Consider the following 25716-nt stretch of genomic DNA (forward strand, 5'->3'; position numbering starts at 1 on the left):
AGTGAGCCTGACAGTTTTAATTAACCAGAATGCCCTGTTCTGGCTGATGAGGTTTTGTCACGATACCCATAGCTCCTGAAGCGCTTTGCTGATAGAAATAATATTGTTGTGCTGTTAAGTTTGAAAAGTATAGTGAAATTTTTGCAGGTGAGTATACAATATTTTATCGAATGATACTTTAAGAAGTATGAGTGGCTGAGGCATGAGGATTGCTTGAGGCGGGAGTTCGAGACCTGTCTAGGCAACATTGTGAGACCCCTATCTCTACCAAACAAAACAAAACAAAACAAAAAAAGTCAGCTAAGTGTGGTGGTATGCACCTGTAGTCCCAGCTACTCAGGAGGCTGAGGTGGGAGAATCACTTGAGCCCAGGAGCTTGAGACTGCATTTAGTACTGATGGCACCCCTGCACTGTACCCTGGGTGACAGAGTGAGATCCTGTCTCAACATAAAAATTAAAATGAAAAATATGGGTGGGAGTTTGGGAAAGTTCTAGAAATGGATGGTGGTGATGGTTATACAATAATATGAATGTACTTAATGCCACTGAACTATACACTTAAAAATGGTTAAAATGGTAAATGTTATGTTATGTGTATTTTGCCACTGTAAAAATCTAAAAAATAAAATACATAGGTGCGCGCACACACACACACACACACACACACATTTGGTGAATACACATAGGATTCACCACACGGCCTTAAGAACAACACTACAATGGAATGTTAGGCCGGGCACGGTGGCTTGCGCCTGTAATCCCAGCACTTCGGGAGGCCGAGGCAGGCGAATCATGAGGTCAGGAGATTGAGACCATCCTGGCCAACAGGGTGAAACCCCGTCTCTTTTAAAAAACAAAACAAAACAAAACAAAACAAAAACACATTAATAAATGTTAAATGTACCTGATGGTCAAATAGAGAATGAGGGTCTTTTATGTGGGATGAATAGACAGTGTTCCCACTGTAGGCACCTCCTGGAAACAGAACAGAAATAATCAATGCCCTTGCCTGTTCTGTTTTTCCTTCTGAGAGGGTGAGCTGGCCCTGACAGCTTAATACTTTGGTCCAAGGTTATGCGGTGAGTCAGTGATGAATCTAGGAATAGAGTGCCGGGATCCCGATTCACTTCACTCCTTCTCACTTCTAACCTACATGAGAACATTTTCAGTTCCCAGGATGTACCTCACAGAAAGTTATTTGAACACAGACATCTGGCTAACATTGAGCCTGACGCAGATTTCAGTGACAGTTGAAACCATTCTGGAACCAAGAATGCTCTTTATTGTCCACATTGTGATTGGGCTCCCTGGTTGGTGTGTGCTGTATAAGCATGTGCCCAAGGTTGCCACCTAAGTGTCCTCTTTGTAGGTACAGAGACTTTTATTTTTTATTTTTATTTATTTATTTTTTTGAGATGAAGTCTCACTGTCACCCAGGCTGCAGGGCAGTGGCATGATCTTGGCTCACTGCAACCTCCACCTCCCAGAGTCAAGCAGTTCTCCTGCCTTAGCCTTTGGAGTAGCTGACAATATAGGTGTGTACCACCACACCCAGGTAAATTTTTTGTTTTTTTTTTTTTTTTAGTAGAGGCAAAGTTTCACCATCTTGGCCCAGCCGGTCTTGAACTCCTGACCTCAAATGATCTGCCTGCCTCAGCATCCCAGTGTGCTAGGATTATAGGCATGAGCCACCATTCCTGGTCTATATGGAGACTTTTAAATGGAGCCAAAATTAAAGTCTCAGAATTGAAAGACTTTTTAAATCATCCAGTCTGAATTTCTAGCACTATTCCCTTTATCTCTGCTCCTGGCAAACTTTACTAATATGGATCTTTCTTTCACATTTTTTCCTCCTGGGCCCAAAATGGCTTCAGAAGTTTTCTCAACATGACATTTTGCAGCCACTATCAGTTCATTGGAAGTAGCACCAGTGATCAAAATCCATTTGCCAGTCCTGGTCAAATTCATCTCTCATCCAAGGTAGAAAATCCCTTTCCCAACCCTCATCATTGGTAGGTGCTGTTGAACCTTGGCCTAAATACTTACAGTGACTTTGGATAGCCCAACTCATTTTTCTGCAACTCTCATTCTTAGAACATTCTTACTTTGAATTAAAACCTTCTACTTTTACCCGTTGGTTCTTTTATATTGAAACACGTGAAATTAGAACATAGTCTGAGATCTCCGGCCAAAATGAGAAATTAATATTGATTAATAGATTACTTGATTAACAGTTTAAATAACTAATGTTTAGTTATCACTTACACATGTGACTCTCTGAGTAGTACTTGACATGAGTTAACTCTTACGGTCCTTGCAACATTCCTGTGAGATAACTGGTTTTATTATCTCTGTGACAGTCAACTAGAGATCCAAGTAGCTTTTCCACTCCAAGTTGCCTTCTCTTTTATTTTTTCAATTTTTTTTTTTTTTTGTAGAGATGGGGTCTGCCTATGTTGCCCAGGCTGGTCTCAAACTCCTGGGCTCAAGTGATCCTCCCACCTTGGCCTCCCAAAGTGCTGGGATTACAAGAGCGACTCACTGTGCCCGGTCAGCTTCTCTTTTTTAAGTGAAACATTTTAGATCCCCCTCAAGTTTTGGATGTTCTTTTCTGGTAGATTTGTCTTTCCACGGGGAGTTTCTGTAAGTCCATGTGGTCTGAATAGCACTGAATACATTGGTATCTTTTCACCTCCATACTGGGCTCTAAAGCTTTGGCAATTACCCAGGCTCTTTGAGTAGTTTTGATTACACCATTGACACCATTGATCTGTTAAATCACTACCTGGCCAGGTGTGGTGGCTCACACCTGTAATCTTAGCACTTTGGGAGGCCAAGGCGGGTAGATCACGAGGTCAAGAGATCGAGACCATCCTGGTTAACACGGTGAAACCCCTTCTCAACTGAAAAATACAAAAAACTAGCTGGACATGGTGACACACGCCTGTAGTCCCAGCTACTCGGGAGGCTGAGGCAGGAGAATCGCTTGAACCTGGGAGGCAGAGGTTGCGGTGAGCTGAGATTGCACTACTGCACTCCAGCCTGGACAACAAGAGCAAAACTGCTTCTCAAAAAAATAAAAAATAAATAAATAAGTAAATCACTACCTACCTATCCACAAATTTACTTTGTCTTAAAAACATCTTTCTGTTCTATATTTATTTAGTTGGCAATGTAAAAAACGCCATCCTATTGAAGTTTTTCATGTTAGTCTTGATCCAGTCTTCCAGCCCACAGGGGTTGTTTCATGGTCTTGTTCTGCTATCCAGCCCCTTTTTTCTCTGTTTTCTGTCACCCTTGTAAAATTGTTGGACAGGTCTAAACACACAGCTAAGGCCCCTCTTTCAGTCTAACACTGACTGATCCATGAACATGCCTCTGTTTGCTTCTCTCTGGGAAGCAGGTAAGTGGTTCTGAAAAACATTTCAGAATACAAATGCCTCTCTTCCTTTTTTTTTTTTTTTTCTTCTGAATAACCAGCCTATTTCTTGGAAAGCTAATGGACAGTTGATGCGTTTATTCTAGAAAAATATTTTGGGCTTGGCTGTCACCAAACAGATTCTCATCCCCAGCACTTGTTTCTCTGGTTTCTGCCTAGTAATTAATGTTGTCCTAAAATAGTGAGAAGAAACTAAAGAGGGTAATTTGCAGAAGAAATCACTCATGCTGCGGAGGAGGGTATCTTAGCTGTTTTCTTTCTTTTTTTCCTGTATTGTAGGGGGGCTCTGTGGTTTGATTCAGAAATTCCAGGTTATGCATATGGGCCAAATGGTCTTTTAGATTTGTTTTTATTTTTTTAGAGATAGGGACTTGCTATGTCACCCAGGCTGGAATACAGTGGCATAATCAGCTCATTGCCACTTTGAACTCATGGGTTCAAGCGATCCTCCCACCTCAGCCTCCTAAAGTCCTGGGATTTTAGGTGTAAGCCACTGTGCCCAGCTCCAAGTGATCTTTAGTTGGTACCTCTTGCCTTGTGGCAGTACTGGTAGAGAAGGGCAGATGGGAGGATGAGAGGGAGCACCTTAACTGAATGGAGGGAAGAAAGAAGGACAAAGGAGATCGAAAGGACATTCACTAAGCACCTAGTATATACTGGGCACTGTGTTTAATATGTCATCCAGTGAGGCAAGCTAGTATACCTGCTTTCAGATGAAGAAACTGAAGCTCTGGGAGGTGATACATACAGACTTTAACAGGTATCAGTGATACGATAAGTGTGAAAGTCAGGATTTAATCCAGGTTAGAGTCCAGCATCCAGGTCTTTCTACTGCAACACGATGCTTTAGGGAATCAGCTACCTCTTAAGAGGAAGGGGAGGTGAGGAGTATAAATGGAAAGAAAAACAGAGCTAGAGTGAAGCAAAGAGACAGAGAGGGCCAGGAAATTCTGAGATTATCAGTGGCTCTGGGCCTGCTGGGATGGAGGGCTTTCAGGGCTGCCATAGACCTTTTGGAATCACCTGTGGTGATGTTTATTGCTTTGAGTAGCTCTCTGTCCCTAACTCTGCAGAGGGCCCAGGCTACCAGGGAAGAGATTATTTGGGCCACAGTAAGTGTAGTTAAGCTATAATCCAGGGTTTGGATAAAATCAAGCACCATCTCATCAGGATACCTGGTTTCTCCTGCTTTTTTAGAAACAGATGTGTTTTAGGAAAAAGAGCCATGAAACCAGCATTTTTATAGCCTGTCCTATTTTCTAGTTATCGTCCATTATAAAAATTGGAGATAGATTTGCCGCACAAAACTATTTTCCATGTACTCAATTGAATTTCTTTCCTGGGTTTTATCGACACTCTGTACTGCAACTGGGATTATTTCTTCTTTTCCCCCCGACGTAGAAATACCACCCACGATTGTGACTATTTGTGTACTTCTTGGGGTCTCTCACCCTGATGGGGCACTTATTAAGTAAAGGATGATAGGATTTCTCTTTGGGTATCCCACACTGCCTGCACAGAGAAATTTCTCATAGTGACAAAATCTTGAAAACAAAAAATAAAGGCAAATTGGAACTCAGTTATCATAGCACTGAGTCGAACTGCCTTCGATGTCAACTCTGATGGCTCATGGTCTTAAGTACCAAAATATCCTCAATTGGAACTCTGTCTGGGAAGGTCAACCCTGGAGTCTGGACTTCTGTGACAGTGGGGATCCTAGGACTTGTTGATCAGCAGAGGTTTCTGTGCTGTGCAAACTCATTTTAACTGTGCTTGCATCCTTTTGGAATAGATGACAATTGGTAATTCTGAATTGAGATGATTTCAAAAGCTGTACTTCTGGTGCTATGCCTGAAATTAGTTTGAAATAGGAACAGCAGGGGAACAAATTGTATTGTGTGCAGTATCAAGCATTTCCCTGGCCCTTCTCCCCACTAGCAAGCCAAATTACAGCAGCAGATGGACCTGCAGAAAAACCACATTTTCCGTCTGACTCAAGGACTGCAAGAAGCTCTAGATCGGGCTGATCTGCTGAAGACAGAAAGAAGTGACCTGGAGTATCAGCTAGAGAACATTCAGGTGAGGACTGGCAAAGGAAATCTGCTGAAAAATGGTCTGCATGGCCGGGCGCAGTGGCTCATGCCTGTAATCCCAGCACTTTGGAAGGCTGAGGTGGGTGCATCACCAGAGGTCAGGCATTTGAGACCAGCCTGGCCAACATGGTGAAACTCCATCTCTACTAAAAATATAAAAATTAGCTGGGCTTGGTGGCGGGTGCCTGTAGTCCCAGCTACTTGGGAGGCTGAGGCAGGAGAATGGCTTGAACCCTGGAGGTGGAGTTTGCAGTGAGCCGAGATTGCGCCACTGCACTCCAGTCTGGACAGCAGATCAAGACTCTGTCTCTAAATAAATAAATAAATAAATAAATAAGGTCTGCAGAGGCTGAGCACAATGGTGCAAAGTCATCTGGTAAAAGCATCGGTATCTTTGTGCTACTTCTTTTGTGTATTTTCCTCAAGATTTTATTTTCAAAGATTTCAGCCATTCAGAGAAGTTGGAAGATTTCTATAGTGACCATGACCTACAATGAACCAGTTGCTATTTTTACTTTTTCACCTATTTATCTATAAATACATCTTTTTTTCTCCTTTGCAGTAAAATTGGGACTAAATAAATACTGACTCAGTACTGTTTGTGTTGGATTTTCATATGTTAATATCCTAACAACTTCACTTTTTAGTTTCTTAAAGTCCCAGCTTTAAAAATATACTTCTGTCTGGGTCTGAGGTTGTTTTCTTGAATTTTAGGTTCTCTATTCTCATGAAAAGGTAAAAATGGAAGGCACTATTTCTCAACAAACCAAACTCATTGATTTTCTGCAAGCCAAAATGGACCAACCTGCTAAAAAGAAAAAGGTGAGTCAAAGTGTTTGAGAAGTGGGAGTTGTCAGTTTCACTCATCATTCATGGTTCAGTGGATACCACTGTGATATACAGTCATAGAAACACAGAAGAAAACCAAGTACACATTTTTTTGTTTGTTTTATTTTGGGTTGAAAAATAGATTTTGGGATAATTACAATAGGTCTGATCAAAAGATATCATTGATCAAGTCTACCAAACTACTTTTTGTTTATGGCCATTGTTAAAGAAGTAATCCCTCCCCAGCCCACATATACATAGAGCAGCTGGGGCAGAGGGGGTGTATGCAGAGAGAAAGATTTATACCTAGTCATGCTTACATGACTCTAGAGGGAGTTAGCAAGTCACGAGGATAGGGCTTCAGCATTTCAGGTCCTTGTACCACACTCCAGAAAGGACTTTAACAGTGGTCTAGTCCAGTCCTTTTGATTGGCTCACAAAGAGACCAGAACTCAGGGAGCTGGATCACCTGCCTGAAGTGTCTGACCGGACAGTTATCCCCTCTGCCAAGTACCAAACATCCCTTTTAGATTGTAAGAGACAAACAGATGACAAACTAGGGGCAGGGTTATAGGTAGCACACATGAGAAGATTGTTTTTCATAAGCCTGATCAATACATGCTTTTCCAAACCACTGAAACCTTCATACTAGGTTTAGCCAGGTGTTCTCAGTTCCAGAAAAGTCTCGGAGGAGCTTGCAGTTTCCTTCCAAATGCAGAAGCATACCATAGTGGCAGTGGCAGTGGTTTTACAGGGGAGGCCTTGATGACTTAGAATACCTAGGAGGAAGGAGTGGAGGACTGAAGTTGACAGTGGTCTCTGTATTTCCGGTGCCATCTTCCCTATAAGGGGATGAGCCCAGCCTTCAGAGGCCGCCTCCCACTAGATGTTGGCTGCATGGGAAGGATTTTCTTGCATGCTGCGTGACTGTATATGGTTGTTATGCTTACGATATTTAATCTTTTTTATTTTAGCAGTGAACTGTTACCTGGTTATGTCACTTGATTTAGTTAGGGTGTTTCCATTTGTATTTTTTTTTAATTAACTTTTTTTTTAAGTTGCATTATTCTGTTTTCCTTTTTTTCATGTAAATATTTCCATTTGCATTCTTTTTTAGTAAGTCCCTTGTTTTGACCTCATTTTAGCATTCCTTTTTAAATTTTGCTTCCTTTTACAAAACACTCATCTCTGTGTCTTGTAACTGAGCATCATGAGGCATATTCCAAGGCAAGAGTGACCTCTGAACCATCTCTCCTGACTCCATACACCATACTCTCCTGATTCCATTTTTTGAATGGGAAAGACTCAAGACATGACTCTCCTGTCTTGGCAATGCTAAAGGAAGAGGTGGCCATTCAAGCATCTTTAATCCTCTTGGTGAAAACTTCCGCACCCCTATTTTTTTCAGCTGGCTGGAACGGGCTGTGGCTCAGCCTACCCTTCCCCCCCTTCACATGCCATTTTTACTAAATACACTTACAGTGAGTATGCTCCTGGCTTTTGTGGTTTGCTCCTCGCGAGTCAGATTTCCTTTAGCTAGTTTCAAGTGCCAGTTTCCAGGAGTTAGGAGATATCTCTGTTTCCATTGCTAGGGTTTATTTAGTCGACGGAAAGAGGACCCTGCTTTGCCCACACAGGTTCCTCTGCAGTACAATGAGCTGAAGCTGGCCCTGGAGAAGGAGAAAGCTCGCTGTGCAGAGCTAGAGGAAGCCCTTCAGAAGACCCGCATTGAGCTCCGGTCTGCCCGGGAGGAAGGTAGGGGCTCGCTCTCTCCAGAGTGCTCAAGGCTGTGGAAAAGGCAGAGGACTGATCTCACTATCAGCCAAGGCTGACTAGTTCAGTGTCTTTGTTTACGGCGCATACGCTTTCCGCCCAGACAGCCCGTGTCTGAAAAACGTATGGCCCCTGTGCGTTTCCAAGTTGACGTGACGCATATTCTTTTAGTTTCGGGTCTTTGAAAGACAGCCCAGGGACGATCCACTTGGCTTGGTCCTCTAGGTGACCCAGCTAACCAAAGGGCATTGTCCTGGTCTCTCTGCAGCTGCCCACCGCAAAGCGACAGACCACCCACACCCATCCACGCCAGCCACCGCGAGGCAGCAGATCGCCATGTCCGCCATCGTGCGGTCTCCAGAGCACCAGCCCAGTGCCATGAGCCTGCTGGCCCCGCCGTCCAGCCGCAGAAAGGAGTCTTCAACTCCAGAGGGTACGTTCTCAAGGGGCCATTGGAGTTGTATGGAAATTTCTTTCAATCAACTAAGACATGCAGGCGTATGGCAAAAATTACAATAATGCTAGAGGATAAGGATTAAGAAGTCAGTCTCCCGGTTCCCCATCCTCAGATTCCTCACCCAGTGTCAACCATTGCTTTCAGCCATTGTATCCTTCCAGTGATAGTTCATGTAGGGATCCACATGTCTATATCATTCATGTATCTTACATTATGTGATTATATTTAAAGAATATGAGAAAATAGGCTGGGCACAGTGGCTCATGTCTAATCCCAGCAGCTTGGGAGGCTGAGGCAGGCAAATCACCTGAGGTCAGGATTTTGAGACCAGCCTGGCCAACATGGTAAAACCTCGTCTCTTCTAAAAATACAAAAATTAGCTCGGTGTGGTGGCATGCTACTGTAGTCCCAGCTACTTGGGAGGCTAAGGCAGTAGAATAGTTTGAATCCAGGAGGTGGAGGTTGCAGTGAGCTAACACCACTGCACTCTAGCCTGCGTGATAAAGTGAGACTTCATCTCAAACAAACAAACAAACAAACAGTATGAAAAGATCTCTCTCTCAGCTCTTTTTTCTTTTATAAATATCGTAACGGTTGCTCATGCCTGTAATCCCAGCATTTTAGGAGGCTGGGGTGGGCAGTTCACCTGAGGTCAGGAGTTCGAGAGCTGCCTAACCAACATGGAGAAACCCTGTCTCTACTAAAAACACAAAATTAGCCAGGCGTGGTGGCACATACCTGTCATCTCAGCTACTTAGGAGGTTGACACAGGAGAATTGCTTGAACCTGGGAGGCAGAGGTTGCAGTGAGCTGAGATCGTGCCACTGCACTCCAGCCTGCGCAACAAGAGGGAAACTCCGTCTCAACAACCACAACAACAAAAAGCACATCTCTCTCTCAGGACTTTTTTCTTCTATAAATATAATAGCACACTACAGTGTACAGTGCAAGACACTTTCATTTCATTAAAATGCTATCTTAGAGGGTTTCATATTAGTACATAAGGACCTACCCCATCCTTTCAGAAAACCTCACGGTATTCTATGGTGTGACTATGCAATTCATCTGTTAAATCAGACTCCTGCTGATGGCCATTTAGGTTGTTTCCAATCCCTTGTTACCGTAAACACCTTGCAGAGGACATCCTGTGCCTCTGTGGGTGTTGTGCCTGGAGGCATTCCTGGGAAATGAATCACTGGGTTAAAGGTTATGTACATTTTAAGTGTTGGTGGTTTGTGCCAATGTCTATTTCTACCGACAGTGTGAGGAGTTTTCTTTCTGGTCTCAAATGTACTCTGTTTATCTAGAGCTGAAAAGAATTTTTTAAAAAGCCAAGAAAGCTGGTTCGGAGTGTCCTAGGAAGACCAGGGTAGAGCTGTGGTTTAGCATCACGGCATTGCAATCAAACCTGTTTTGCTTATAAACCGGATGGTGTTTTGTTGTTGCTGCTGGTTTTTTTTAGCCAGAAGTCCTTTTCTTACATAACTCCTTTAATCAAAGAGCTTTACTTAAAAAAAATTTTTTTTTGAGACAGAGTCTCGCTCTGTCGCCCAGGCTTGGAGAGCAGTAGCGTGATCTCAGCTCATTGCAGCCTCTGCCTCCCAAGTTCAAGTGATTCTTGTGCCTCGGTCTCCCAAATAGTTGGGATTACATGTGTGTGCCATCATGACCCACTAATTTTTTTGTATTTTTACTAGAGACGGGGGTTTCACCATGTGGGCCAGGTTGGTCTTGAACTCCTGACCTCAAGCCATCCACCTGCCTTGGCCTCCCAAGGTACTGAGATTACAGGCATGAGCCACGGTGCCCTACCAAGGAGCTTTACTCTTAAAGTCATTAAAATAGTGATGACAGGCTGGGTGCGGTGGCTCATGCCTGTAATCCCAGCACTTTGGGAGGCCGAGGCAGGTGGATCACGAGGTCAAGAGATGGAGACCATCCTGGCCAACATGGTGAAACCCTGTCTCTACTAAAAACACACAAAAAATTAGCGGGCGTGGTGGCACGCGCCTGTGGTCCCAGCTACTCGGGAGGCTGAGGCGGAAGAATTGCTTGAACCCAGGAGGCATAGGTTGCAGTGAGCCGAGATTGCGCCACTACACTCCGGCCTGGTGACAGAGCAAGACTCCATCTCAAAAAAAAAAAAAAAAAAAAAATTAATTAAAAAAAAATAGTGATGACAACATAGAGGAAAGCAGTGCTTCTGGCTGTGAAACTTCTCTGAATAGTGATAATACTGCAGTACATTGCTTCTTCATGTATATTGCACCAAACCGTTTCAAAGCACATTCCTGTTATTTATTCCTTGCACCTTTCCAAGAAAGGAAGGAGGATGATGTTATAAGGAGATCATATCAGAGTTGGATTCAGAAATTTGGATCCTGAGATTTTCTCTCCATAGTAGTCCCCTATTATCCATGGTTTCACTTTCCATGGTTTTGGTTATATGGTCATCTGCAGTTTGAAAATAATAAATGGAAAATTCCAGCAATAAACAATTGTTAAGTTTTAAATTGTGTGCCATTCCAAGTCGCAGGAAGAAATTGCACTCGATCCTGCTTCATCCTGCCTGGGATGCAAATCATCCCTTTGTCCTGCGTATCCACACTGTATTTGCTCCCTGTTTGTTAGTCACTTAGTACCTGTCTTGGTTATCAGATTGAAAAAACAGTATCTACAGAATTCAGTACCATCTGTGGTTCCCAGCATCCACTGGGATCTCGGAATATAATCCCTGAGCATAAGGGTGGATTACTATATTGAAAGTTGCTTCTAATTAGTTAGGTCACTGTTGAGAGGGTACCTATTAAAAAAAAAAAAAAATCAATCTTGTTATTTTTTTTTTTCTCTTTGTGGAGAACAGGGTCTCACTGCATTGCACAGGCTGGTCTTAAACTCCTAGGCTCAAGCAATCCTCATGCCTCTGCCTTGCTAAGTGCTGGGATTATAGGCATGAACCACTGCACCTGGCTAATGTTCTTGATTTTAATAGTCTGGAATACAAATGTAGGAATCTGTTCTTACATTTAAATTTAAATTCTTATATTCATAAAAGTTGGATTTTAAACAAAAGGAATTTATTCATGGAAAAACTGGACATAAAAGAATTCTTCAGTTTTATATATTTGATAATTAGAAATTCTATAATTCATAATAGTGCTCTTTAAAATTGGATTCTGAAAAGCTCTAGATACATGGAAAATAAAGCTTTCATGACTAAAATGTTTACAACTGATTTAAAAGCTTATGTTTCTTTATGCTCACAGACATCTATGCCATTAGTCAATCTTGTACCACTAATATGTTCTTAAACAAAGACTGATTCCTAATAACTGGATAATGGAGATTTTAGGTTGAGTTTTATAAATCTAGATGCATCTGTTAGTGTTAAAATAGTTTCACAGTCTGTAACTAACCTGTTCTAACGGTTTTATTGACATATAATTTGCTTACTGTACAGTTCACTCATTAAAAATGTACAATTTAGTCTTTTTCAGTAAGTTTACAGGGCTGTGTAACCCTCATCACATTCTAATTTTTTGAATGATTTTGGCACCTCCACCGAAAAATACTCCACACCCATTATCAGTCCCCCACATTCTCCTTCCACTAATGTTCCTCTTGGCAACCGCCAGTCTACTTTCTGTCTCTGTGGATTTGGTCTCTTGGACATTTCATATAGATGAATCATACCGCATGTGGCCTTTTGTGTCTGGGTTCTTTCACGGAATGTAATGTTTTCAAGGTTCACCTGTGTTGTAGCATGTATCAGAACTTCATTCCTTTCATGGCCGAATAATATTCCATTGTATAGATGGCACATCTAATTATCCGTTAATCCATTTGTATTAGTCCATTTTCATGCTGCTCATAAAGACATACCCGAGACTTGGTAGTTTATAAAGAAAAAGAAGTTTAATAGATTCACAGTTCTATGTGGCTGGAGAGGCCTCACAATCGTGGTGGAAGGCAAAAGGCATGTCTTACATGATGGTGGCAAAAGAGAATAAGGACTAAGCGAGAGGGGTTTCCCCTTATAAAACCATCAGATCTTGTGAGACTTTTTTAGTACCACAAGAACAGTAAGGGCGAAATCACCCCCATGATTCTATTATCTTCCACCAGGTCCCTCCAAACACATGGGAATTATGGCAGCTGTAATTCAAGATGAGATTTGAGTGGTGACACAGCCAAATCATATCACCATTGATGGGCATGGGTTGTTTCTACTTTTTAGCTGTCATGAATTATGCTTCTGTGAACATTTATGTGCAGATTTTTGTGGGTACATATGTTTTCAGTCCCCTTGGGTATATGGCTAGGAGTGGAATTGCTGGGTCCTGGGGTAACCATGTTTAACCATTTGTGGAACTACCAGACTGAGTTCCAAAGTAGCTGCACCATTTTCACATTTTCACCAGGAATGTGTGAGGGTTCCAGTTTCTCCACATCCTCTGCAACACTTATTTTCCTTGTTTTAGACTGTAGACATCCTAGTGGTTGTGAAGTGGGATCTGCTTGGGATTTTGATTTGCTTCTCCCTAATGACTAATAATGTTGAGCATCTTTTCATGTTCTCATTGGCCATTTATCCTCTTTGGGGAGGTGTCTATTTGAATTCTTGGCTCATTTTAAAATTGGGTTGTCTTTTTATTATTGAGTTTTAAGAGTGCTTTATATATTCTAGATACGTGTCTCTTATCAGAAATTTGATTTGCAAGTATTTTTTTTCCCATTCTGTGGGTTGTCTTTTCACTTTCCTGTGGGTATTGTTTGCAGTACCCTAATGATTTTTAAAAACATTTTCCTTCAGAATTTAGTCGGCGTCTGAAGGAACGCATGCACCACAATATTCCTCACCGCTTCAACGTAGGACTGAACATGCGAGCCACAAAGTGTGCTGTTTGTTTGGATACTGTGCACTTTGGACGCCAGGCATCCAAATGTCTTGGTAAGATCAGCATCTGTGCATGTGTGCTGGGCACCTGTGTGTCTCCAGCTAAAAAGAGACTATCAGGTGGAGGTGATTTTTTCCTAACTCATCATGTAGTGCATTCATTTTCGAGCTTCTTATTTCAGTGGGAGGATGCTATTTTTCCCCTGTTAAAGCTGTGAGTTTATATATGTCTGCAGCTCATGACTCTAACCTGCTGCTCAAAGTGCCTTGGGCTTTGCTAATTCCCAGCCCCTTTTTGTCAGGCCGGTGTCTCCTACCTTTCCACTGGCTCCAATGGAAACATGCAGACATGTTCTTTACACACCTGTTTGTGGGCAGCGTGGATTGAAGCCTGGAAAACTGGGTCAAGAGCACTTGGCACTTTCGTTTCCCTTTTCTGCATGGGCCTGGCACCAGGGAAGCTCAGGAGACTACCTGCAAGTCAGGGCCAGGCTCTCCAGGCCTGGCTGGGGGTAGAGAAGACCTGGGGTTGGCTGGCAGAGGGAGGGAAGAGTCCAGGGTCGGCGGAGCATGCCCTCAGGTGGCTCACTGTTCTTTTCTAGAATGTCAGGTGATGTGTCACCCCAAGTGCTCCACGTGCTTGCCAGCCACGTGTGGCCTGCCTGCCGAATATGCCACACACTTCACCGAGGCCTTCTGCCGCGACAAAATGAACTCCCCGGGTCTCCAGACCAAGGAGCCCAGCAGCAGCTTGCACCTGGAAGGGTGGATGAAAGTGCCCAGGTACCGTGGCAGGGTGGCTTGGGCTGGAGCAGGTGCTGGCACAAGCCACTTCTGTCCCTGATGTTTTCTAGGGAAATATCTTTTCTAGGAACTCTCCCACCTCTGCCACCCACTCACCCCATCCTCCTCCAGCCTGATGATTCTTCTGAGTTCAGACATTTTTCTTTTCCATCTTTCTTTCTCCAGGAATAACAAACGAGGGCAGCAAGGCTGGGACAGGAAGTACATTGTCTTGGAGGGATCAAAAGTCCTCATTTATGACAGTGAAGCCAGAGAAGGTAAATTAAGAATTCAGGGGGAAGGTCGTTGCACGTGGCTAACCCAGGTCTCCCCAGTGCTGGCGCGAAGGCTTTGTTTTTTGGACTGCCTTGCAAGCCTTCTAGGCTTTTCCATTTTTGAAACTTACAAACCAAATGACTTCTCTAAAGGTTATTGGTGCGATACTCACATCTATAGGTCTCCCCCCTGAAGAACCCGCAGGGCGCTGCCCTGAAGATTCCACCTGCTAATACACCTTCCGAGAACTTCTGCCTCAGTCAACTAACCCATAAATCCGCATCGTCATCAGAAATTTGACTGTGCTACTCATCTGACACACTTTATTTTTTTTATCTTCCCTCTCTGCCTTCTCTGCACACCTCTGTCCCTTCTTTGTTCTCGTGCGCCTCTCTTTACACACGTACCCTGTCTCTCTCTCCCTTGCTGTCTCTCTCGCTCTCTCTTCTCCTCTCTTCTCCCCTTGTTCTTGTTTCTGTTCTTTTGTTTTTCTTTCTGCCCTTCCTCTTTGCACCAAGCTGGACAGAGGCCGGTGGAAGAATTTGAGCTGTGCCTTCCCGACGGGGATGTATCTATTCATGGTGCCGTTGGTGCTTCCGAACTCGCAAATACAGCCAAAGCAGGTGAGGAGGAGCTGGAGGAGCCCTGCCCTGGAGGTGGGCCGGGCTTGGCCAATCAGCAGGGACCGAAGGGGTGGTACAGGGAAGATGGGCTCTGCAAAGGAGGCCCATCTTCCTCTGCTTCCTGCCTTGGCGGTAACTGGGACTTGCTGGTTTGGTGGGATCTCTGATCTCTCAAGGGCCTTCCCTCCCAGTGGTAACGGGGGAAATCCACACCCAATCCTGTGCTCTCTGTGAAATCTCCTAGATGTCCCATACATACTGAAGATGGAATCTCACCCGCACACCACCTGCTGGCCCGGGAGAACCCTCTACTTGCTAGCTCCTAGCTTCCCCGACAAACAGCGCTGGGTCACCGCCTTAGAATCAGTTGTCGCAGGTGGGAGAGTTTCTAGGGAAAAAGCAGAAGCCGATGCTGTGAGTATGAAAACGGGCCCTGGAGGTTGTCTTTGTAAAGGGGGCTGACTTGGTAACTGGTGTTAACAACGAGAATCCCATTGGCCATCTTGATTCCCTTCGGGCTCCTTCTCAAAGGGCTGATGGCTTCAGACTGTCACTGCTGGAAGTCTGGTGGTGATGCAGGGACAAGTACCAGAGTTGCTTGTGTGGCATCATGAGCCATTTAGAATGTGGGAATCAGGGATGTGCTGGTTCATGCCTGTGGTCCCAGCGACCCAGGAGGCCAAGGTGGGAGGATTGCTTGAGCCCAGGAGTTTGAAACCAGACTGGGCAAGATAGCAAGATCCCATCTCTTAAAGAAAGAAAGAAAGTTAGCCAGGTGTGGTGACATGCACCTGTAGTTCCAGCTAGAAGGGAGGCTGAGGCTGGAGGATTGCCTAGGACTTTGAGGCTGCAGTGAACTATGATTGTGCCATTGTACTCCAGCCTGGGCAACAGAGCAAGATTTGGACTCTAAAACCAAAACAAAGCAAAAAGAATGGAGGAATTGGCATCAGCAGCCTACTCTGGTGGATTGTAGACCTTGGCTGTGGTGATGCGACTGCAAATGTACTTATAAGGAAATCCTGTGTCCTGTTTACTCACGAGTTAGTCTGGTTTGGAGCTTGAGTTAGAAGCACTCTGGCCACGAAGCAGTACAATAGACTGCCGGCAGCCCATCCCCTCCAGGAAGGCTTTTCATAAGCGTCTCAGTTGTTTTCGCAGTATTTGCTCTTCCGTAGGCAGCTTTGGAGTCCTACTTATCCTTAAGATGTTAGAAACGTAGGTGTGCTGTGATTGGCATCACCCCACCTAGAATGTTCCAGGATACAAACAGTGCTCATTGCTCATTGGTGTTTGCTCCAGCGAAGACCAAACAGCTCTTTTCAGACACTTCACTCCTAATAAACTCTTTATATGTTAGCAACTGAAAGATTCTTAACCATGAGCCTCTTGAAAAGAGCTTCACTCAGTGGTTAGACCTGTTTGGATGACCTGCTTGTCGTTACACACATGAGCCTTTTACTGAAATCCTTGTTAATATGTGTACAACAGGCCCGAGACTGTGTTTCTTATGAGCTTCTGCCTGCCTGGGTTCAGGTAAAGAGATTTAGAGGCGTGCTGGCTCACTGCTAACACTGCGCCTTTGCATTTCTGCTGCAGCCTGATGGGGGAAGGAGTCTTTCCTGTGTCTAAATAACCCTGAGCAGGTGAAACCTCTTTAGCTTCAGCTTATTTTGTCTCACAGAATAGCTTTCCATGTCTGCTCCTCCCTTATTTCTGCATCCCAGCCAAGTTATCACTCAGATGCTAATTAACAACTGCCCCAGAGAGACCAGTAGCACTCGCATTTTGCATTTGGAGCTCAGATCAAAATATGGGGTGAGCTAAGAGCATATATATGTGTGTTTCTGAGCATTTCCAGGAATAACATGTCCTTAACCTTCTCTTGGTCTCTCTGGATGGTTTAGTCATAGACAGGTCAGCCTCACTATGTCTTCTTTTTTTCTTTCCTTTCACCTATGAAAAGAAATTACTTGGAAACTCCCTGCTGAAACTGGAAGGTGATGACCGTCTAGACATGAACTGCACACTGCCCTTCAGTGACCAGGTAATGTTTGCGTGGGCACGGCCAGCTGGTGTCTGGTTACAGCCACACACCATCAAGAAAGAAAGGGCTGTGGAGGCCTTGTGGCTCCTACTAGAGATTGTTCTGGTGACGTGATTGTGCTTATGTTCTGCCTTCGGACTTCTGCCTTTGCAGGTGGTGTTGGTGGGCACCGAGGAAGGGCTCTACGCCCTGAATGTCTTGAAAAACTCCCTAACCCACGTCCCAGGAATTGGAGCAGTCTTCCAAATTTATATTATCAAGGACCTGGAGAAGCTACTCATGATAGCAGGTGTGAGGCTAAAGGACACGGTGCCTTTTCTTTACTTTGAAGGGAGTCCATATGTTAAGCCACGTTTCATGCTTGTAAAACACAAACTAGCAGAGGGGAGCCGTCGTAGATAAGAGCTCCCCATAGATGGCCAAGCCTCAGCTAATGGACCCCCTCTGTCCAGAGTCAGTTTTCTTCCGGTATCCAGTTTAGCACAATCTGACATTCCCAAAGAACATCCCCCTGGTGTGCCAAGTGAAGAGCGCTAAGCCTCAAAGACTCACTAGAGCCAAACCCTTTGTCCTGATTGCGATGAAACCACTGTGGGCCATGACATTCTGAGAGTTTGCTTACTCTGTTACTCTGTGATCACTCTTGAGTCACCATTTGCTAATATTTTGTCATATTTTTTCTCTCTCTTCCTAACACACACACACACACACACACACACACACTCTCTCTCTCTCTCTCTCTCTCTCTCTCTCTCTCTCTCTCTTTCCTGAACCATTTGAGAGTTAGTTGCAGGTATGATGCCACGTTCTTCAGAATATTAACCTAAGGATGAGGGCGTTCTGTCACATCACCAGGGCACAATTTATTTCTATGTTAGTGACATTAAATTTTTAAAGGGGAAAACAACAATGTATCGATTCAGTGTTTAAAACATCAACAGGGCAGGGCGTGGTGGCTCACGCCTGTAATCCCAGCACTTTGGGAGGCTGAGGTGGGTGGATCATGAGGTCAGGAGTTCAAGACCAACCTGGCCAACATGGTGAAATCCCACCTCTACTAAAAATACAAAAATTAGCTGGGTGTGGTGGTGCACGCCTGTAATACCAGCTACTCAGGAGGCTGAGGCAGAGAATTGATTGAATCCAAGAGGCGGAGGTTGCAGTGAGCTGAGATCGTGCCACTGCACTCCAGCCTGGGCAACAGAGTAAGACTCCGTCTCAGAAAAAAACGAAAAACAAACAGGCCGTTTATTTCAGGCATGTCTGGATCCAGAGACTGACATACTATGGTCAAGAACTGGCCTTTCTTAATCTCAACTTTTTTCTTCCCCCTCTTCCTTGTTTTATTCTTTAGAGCAGTTTTAGATTCACAGCAAAGTTGGAAGGTACAGAGAGCTTCGGTATATGCCCATTGTCATACGTGCCTCCCCGACTACAAACGTCCCCCACCAGAGTGATACATTTGTTGCAATCCGTGAACTGAACTTGACACAGACACTGAGACATCATTGTCACCCTGAGTCTGTAGTTTACATTAGCGTTCTCTCTCGGTGGTGTACATTCTATGGGTTTTGAAAAATGTATGATGGCATGTATCCATACGTAGAGTATCACATAGAATGGTTTCGCGTGCTATACTTTTTACATTTAGGAAATTGACCCTCAGGATAATACAAGTATCCATGATGCTGCCCATAGTTAGATTTTACCTATGGCTCCTGTAATGCCCCAGCATTTGCATTGCATTTAATCATGCCCCTTTAGTCCCCTTTAATGTGGAGCAGTTCCTCAGCCTCTTGTCTCTCCTGACATCCACATACTTGGATAGTCTCAGCCTGTTTCTTCATAGAATGCCCCCTCATTCCTCCCTCACATATTCTTTCTTTACTTTGCTGGGGAACACGTTCGAAAGTACAGTTCACATTCTCCAATTTTATGTCTGTAGAATTCCGCCCTCCTCAGAATCTTGACTAAAAGGCCACTTGTTTTTGTCTTTGATTTAAATCAAGGACCTGGGCTGTGTGTGGTGACTCACACCTGTAATCCCAGCACTTTGGGAGGCCAAGGCAGGCGGATCATGAGGTCAGGAGTTCAAGACCAGCCTTACCAACATGGTGAAACCCCATCTCTACTAAAAAAAAAAAAAAAAATTTAGCCGGGTGTGGTGGTGTGTGCCTGTAATCCCAGCTACTCAGAGGTTGAGGCAGGAGAACTGCTTCAACCCAGAAGGCGGAGGTTGCAATTGAGCCGAGATCACCCCATGGCACTCCAGCCTGGGTGACAGAGTGAGACTCCATCTCAAAATCAACCAGCCAATGAATCAATCAGTCAGTCAGTCAATCAATCAAGGACCTAAAATGTGTTTATAGGGATTTGTGGAAAACTCGGTTCATCTGTGTGGCCTCTCATGACCTACTTGTGACTAGAACTACCATCACCATCCCACACCTTTACTTAACAGCTTCACACTAATGAGAGGTTGCTTTTCCCATTCAGGAGAAGAACGGGCACTGTGTCTTGTGGACGTGAAGAAGGTGAAACAGTCCCTAGCGCAGTCCCACCTTCCCGCCCAGCCAGACATCTCACCCAACATTTTCGAAGCTGTGAAGGGTTGCCACTTGTTTGGGGCTGGCAAGGTAAGCTCTCCTCGGAGTCCCAGTTGGTGGAATGTTCTGGAAATTGGTACTACCTCGTCCCACTGAGCTCATTGATTTGAACCTTCAAGATTGTGTTGATTTAAATAATAAACAAAGAGGGGCTCTCTAAAAAAAAAAGAGATTGATCTGGGAATAAGGCTTTGCAATGGGAATTCACGTGCCATTGTCAACTACCTGGATATCTAGGGAGGTAAAGGAAGACAGAGGTTTGTAAGTCAGGATCCCATAATCTTTTTGAAATAATTATCCTTGGTTTTAAAGATTAGTAACAAGACTGACACCTGTCGGAGTTTGGACAGGTAGTCTCTGGGCAGATGTCCTGGCAGAAGTATGTTTTGTGTAAGATTGCAGTGGGCTTTGTTGTTTTTGCAGAGTCTCTTTTTTGTCAGGCATACAAGTGTGAGAACCCTCTCTTCATGGCCTTCTCCTGCTCTCATTGTCAGGGTTTTCTTAACTTTGGTGCCTCCATTTTGATTCTGACAACTTTCAGAATTGTACATCCTCAAACTAGGTTAAATTTCTGTTGCCTCCTTTAGGGATGTGAAATAATTTGTGTAGCCATGAAATTTGTACAGGTTTTGAATCTAAAGGAAATGTCTGAGAGAAAAATGGGAAGAAAATGAACAAAACTAGAAGGATGATCCATAATTTGAAAATAAGTGTGTATGTGTGTCTCCTGTGTCGGAGAGAGAGAGAAAGAGGGAGGGAGAGAGAGAGAGAGAGAGAGGGAGAGAGAGAGGGAGAGAGGGAGGGGAACCTTAAAAAAAAGATCTAATGTGGATCTCCATGTCTGAACTAGATGAAAGTATGTTTCATTACTAGAAATTTTAAAATTCAAATTCATGGCATTTACTTAAGATAAAGTCAGTTCATGAGAACTCAAGTTAATTCTTTTGTAGCTTCTGGCATATTGAAAATTGGCACATAAAATACCTTTGTTCGCTTCTTTAATCAAAAAGTCAAAAAACAGATGCTGGTGAGGTTGTGAAGAAAAGGGAACACTTATACATTGTTGGTGGGAGTATAAATTAGTTCAACCATTGTGGAAGACTGTGGGGATTCCTCGAACTAAAAACAGAAATACCATTCAACCCAGCAATCCCGTTACTGAATATATACCCAAAGGAATATAAATCATTCTATTATAAAGTCACATGCATGCATATGTTCATTGCAGCCTATTCAAAATAGCAAAGACAGAGAATCAACTTAAATGCCCATCAGTGATAGACTGGGTAAAGAAAATGTGGTACATATACACCATGGCCTACTCTGCAGCTATGAAAAAGAATGAGATCATGTCCTGTGCAGGGACATGGATGGAGATGGTGGCCATTATTCTTAGCAAACTAACGCAGGAGCAGAGAATCAAATACTGCATGTTTTCATTTATAAGTGGGAGCTGAATGATGAGAACACATGGACACATAGAGAGGAATAAAACACACTGAGGCCTATCAGAGGGTGAAGGTTGGGAGGAGGGAGAGGATCAGGAAAGATAAGTAATGGATGCTGGGCTTAATACGTGGGTGATGAAAAAATCTGTACAACAAACCCCCATGACACGAGTTTACTGATATAACAAACCTGCACATGTGCCCCTGAACTTAAAAGTTAAAGTAGAAAATAATAAAAAGGAGTGTCTGTTGGTGTATATACATGTACGTGTTTAACTTTAGGGAAGTCTGAATCAGGTGTTTAGAGACCCCTTGAGGCTACTGGCATTCTACTTTGGAAAACCATCACATTTTGCTCCTCAGAAGACAGCACACTGCATGTTGTTCATTCAGCCACTCAATCAACATTTTTTTTTGGAGACAGATTCTTGCTCTGTTACCCAGGCTGGAGTGCACTAGTGTGATCTCAGCTCACTGCAGCCTCCACCTCCCAGCTTTAAGCAGTTCTTCTTCCTCAGCCTCCCAAGTAGCTGGGACTACAGGTGTGCACCACCACACCAGGACAATTTTTGTATTTTTAGTAGAGATGGGGTTTTGCCACATTGGCCATGCTGGTCTTGAACTCCTGGCCTCAACCCACCTTGGCCTTTCAAAGTGTTGGGATTACAGGCATGAGCCACTGCACCTGGCCAAAAATTTGTTGTCATCGTTTTTGAGACAGAGTCTCACTCTGTTGTCCAGGCTGGAGGGCAGTGGTGCGATCTTGGCTCACTGCAACCTCTGCCTCCTGGCTTCAAGAGATTCTCATGCCTCAGCCTCCCAAGTAACTGGGATTACAGACGTGCTACCACGCCTAGCTAATAAAAATTTGTTTTTTAAATTAGAAATTGTTTTCATTCTAATAACTGTTCAAAACATGTATGGAACATATATATATATATATAAATCATAAAGCCTAATACTGTCGTAAACATCCACACCCACGACCCAGTCCAAGAAATAGAACATTGCTAACAATTTCCGTTTCCCTGTGTGTTCCTCCCTTATTCCAGCCCATCTTCACTCACCCACTGTACCAGCTGCTGGCCTTCATACCAGGACTGATTTGAGCAGTAAGCCCCATTTGGCGAATGATAAAGATCTGGTTGTAGCCAGAGAAGTAAAAGGGTTTCAGCTGTTCTAGGAAAAGAGCGTTTTGATGTAGAACTCTGTATATTTATGAGTTCTTAGCTAAGAACTTTTCTCTTTGGATTGGAATTTTCTCTAAATTTGGGCCGGTGTGATGGCTCACACCTGTAATCCCAGCATTTTGGGAGGCTGAGACAGGTGGATCACTTGAGGCCAGGAGTTCAAGACCAGCCTGGCCAACATAGTGAAACCCCATCTGTACTAAAAATACAAAATTGGCTGGGTGGGGGTGGGTGCATGTCTGTAGTCCCAGATAATTGGTAGGCTGAGGTGGGAGAACTGCTTGAAGCCAGGAGATGGAGGTTTCAGTGAGCCGAGATCATGCTACTGCACTCCAGCCTGGGCAACATAGTGAGACTCCATCTCAAAAAAAAAAAAAAAAAAAAAAAATTCTTTTCTCTAAATCTGTATAGCAGTCTCTACTGCCTTTCCTCTCCCCTCCCTCATTCTTTCTCCTCCCCCTCCCCACAAAGTCAGTTTGTCAAAAGATTCTGTCTCCACTAGAAGGCACATATGTGGGAAATGTGTGTGGTGTTAGGTGGCTCCCTGAAGCCTTCTCTGGATCCCAGGTAAAGCCTTGGTTCTCAACCAGGAGCGATTCTGCCCTACCAGGGGACATTTGGTAATGACTCAAGACTTTTTTTTTTTTCTGAGACGGAATCTCACACTCTGTTTGCATTGCTAGGCTGGAGTGCAGTGGCGCGATCTCGGCTCACTGCAACGTCTGGCTCCCTGGTTCAAGCGTTTCTCCTGCCTCAGCCTCTCAAGTAGCTGGGATTACAGGCACATGCCACCATGCCCAGATAGTTTTTGTATTTTTAGTAGAGATGGGGTTTCACCATGTTGGCTAGGATGGTCTTGATCTCCTGACCTTGTGATCCACCTGCCTCAGCCTCCCAAAGTGCTGGGATCACAGGCATGAGCCACCGTGCCCAGCCTTGAGACATTTTTGATTGTCACAAAAAGAAGTGCTGCAGGCATCTAGTGGGTCAAGGCCAGGGATACTGCTCATATCCCAGCACAGCCCTCCCCGCACCACACAGAAAGATCTGGTCCAAATCATCAGCGCTGAGGTTGAGAGCTTTTCCTAGTTTTGCCCCACAGCTGGTATCACACTGGTGACAGTCTTTTTCTTTTCTTGGTTGCTTTTCAGATTGAGAACGGGCTCTGCATCTGTGCAGCCATGCCCAGCAAAGTCGTCATTCTCCGCTACAATGAAAACCTCAGCAAATACTGCATTCGGAAAGTAAGTTCTGGGTCTTGCCTTGGTTGAATGTGGGAAAGCCAGTCCTGCCAGTCTCAGCAAGCCAATGTGGAAGGTGCGCCATCTTGGGACACAGCCTGGGCCAGGTTCCTTCCACCCTGCAGTCCCTCAGCCTGGTGTGACCTCTGTAGTGAGCGAGATCCTTCCTTTATGGAGGATCCTCTAGGGCCACTAGTAGCTGTGGTTTTCCTCCTTGCTTTTCTTCTCCCATTGGCGAACTGCCTCCCTATTCAGGCCAGTGCATTCAGCCTTTTATTAGAGCAGAAGATTTACTGTTAGGAAGAGATACTGGGAAACGAAAATACAAATAAATAAATAAATAAATAAATAAATAAAAATATCAAAAAAAAAAAAAAAAAAAAAAAAAGAGATACTGGAGACCTTCCTTCGAACCAGTGGAAAAAAGAAAGTGGCTCTTTCTAAGAAGCTAGCAGTCCCAGGTAGCACTTACCAGAATCTTTCTCAAGTTTTACAGGTTTCTATTAATATAACCTGGAATAACCAGTGTCAGCACTATTTTGATATGTAATTAGAGAGCTGTTGCTCCTCGGAGCAGAGTGAGCTGTGATGAGGACTGCAGTGTGGATGAAATGTGTGTTAGATCCTTAAATCTGCCTGGCTTCTGGAGAATGCTATCTGATGTCCCTACCTAGAGTGTCGCACTCTTCCTAAGCCTAATATATTTCTGGTGCTTTCGTGATTAGTCTCAAAAGTGAAACAAGGCCAGGCGCGGTGGCTCATACCTATAATCCTAGCACTTCGGGGGGCCGAGAAGGATGTTTCACTTGAGTTCAGGAGTTTGAGAGCAGCCTGGCCAACATGGTGAAACCCTGTCTCTACTAAAACATACAAAAATTAGCTGGGCGTGGTAGCAAGTGCCTGTAGTCTCAGCTACTTGGGAGGCTGAGGCAGGAGAATTGCTTGCACCTGGGAGGTGGAGGTTGCAGTGAGCTGAGATTGTGCTGCTGCACTCCAGCCTGGGCGGCAGAGCAAGACTCCATCTCAAAAAAAAAAGTGAAATGAAGGGTGAATAACATATAAGGGTCATTACCTGTTAGAGAAACTGCTACATTCTGGGCAGGGTGTTGTTGGTTTAGTTTGTGTGTTCATTGAGTGCCCACCCTACCAGGGACTGAACTGGCTGTTTTTACAAACACCTTTCACAGCAGTTAGAAAAGCAGAGATAGTTATTCCCAATTTTCAGGAAAGACAACTGGAGCTGGCAGAAAATCCTCAGTTACAAAGTTGATACCAAAACTGAAGTTTGATTTTTTTTTCTACCATTTCGCTTTTTCATGCTGCCTCCAAGTTTTCCTATACTTAGTAGGGGACCGAGAAATGTTCAGTGATGATGATAATGCTCGTTAGAATTTGAACTGTCAGCTTTAGGAAAATTCTCAGAAATCATTGCTGCTTTATGATTCTGAGCCACATACTTTGAATTGGTATGCCTGGTTTTTCGATGACATTAGTTGGCCTGAAAATAATCAGGAAGCAGATAATTAAGATGACAATAATAATGATCGTGATGATGACTGTATAGGTAATACAGGTTCAAACTAGACACTTAGAAGCTAGCGAAAAGAAGGAAACCAAAACCATTGCTGTTAACCACCACTGTTAATAGTTGGTGTATTTTTCCAGTCTTTTTTTTCCTCTGATAAGAATGTCGTATTGTTCAAGGTCTGTCTCTTCATTGGAATGGGTTTCTTTCTTTCTTTCTTTCTTTCTTTTTTTTTTTTTTGAGATGCGAGTTTTGCTCGTGTCACCCAGGTTGTAGTGCAATGGTGCAATCTTGGCTCATTGCAACCTCTGCTCCCAGGTTTGAACGATTCTCCTGTCTCAGCCTCCTGAGTAGCTGGGATTACAGGTGCCTGCCACTAATTTTTTGTATTTTCAGTAGAGACAGATTTTCACCATGTTGGCCAGGCTGGTCTTGAACTCCTGACTGCAGGTGATCCACTTGCCTTAGCCTCCCAAAGTGCTGGGATTA

The 25716-nt window shown here is 44.0% G+C and overlaps 1 protein-coding gene across 7 annotated transcripts in view; it reads left to right on the forward strand.

Annotated features, from left to right (window-relative positions):
* Positions 1-25716, forward strand: part of CIT (citron rho-interacting serine/threonine kinase) — a 195216-nt gene that overhangs the window by 152931 nt on the left and 16569 nt on the right. For 3 of the 7 annotated variants that reach the window (XM_074402162.1, XM_074402163.1, XM_074402167.1), the window contains 14 exons: positions 5379-5519; positions 6248-6355; positions 7954-8116; positions 8403-8567; positions 13405-13542; positions 14091-14271; positions 14458-14549; positions 15066-15170; positions 15415-15584; positions 16662-16706; positions 17137-17217; positions 17371-17506; positions 19714-19853; positions 23613-23705. In XM_074402162.1, coding sequence (XP_074258263.1) covers positions 5379-5519; positions 6248-6355; positions 7954-8116; positions 8403-8567; positions 13405-13542; positions 14091-14271; positions 14458-14549; positions 15066-15170; positions 15415-15584; positions 16662-16706; positions 17137-17217; positions 17371-17506; positions 19714-19853; positions 23613-23705 — 1758 coding nt within the window. The remainder of the gene's footprint in view (positions 1-5378; positions 5520-6247; positions 6356-7953; positions 8117-8402; positions 8568-13404; positions 13543-14090; positions 14272-14457; positions 14550-15065; positions 15171-15414; positions 15585-16661; positions 16707-17136; positions 17218-17370; positions 17507-19713; positions 19854-23612; positions 23706-25716) is intronic. The other 4 variants (XM_003932193.4, XM_074402166.1, XM_074402164.1 and 1 more) reach the window with 3 other exon arrangements.

Source organism: Saimiri boliviensis, chromosome 7 (genome assembly GCF_048565385.1).
Source record: "Saimiri boliviensis isolate mSaiBol1 chromosome 7, mSaiBol1.pri, whole genome shotgun sequence".
Classification (NCBI taxonomy): Eukaryota; Metazoa; Chordata; class Mammalia; order Primates; family Cebidae; genus Saimiri; species Saimiri boliviensis.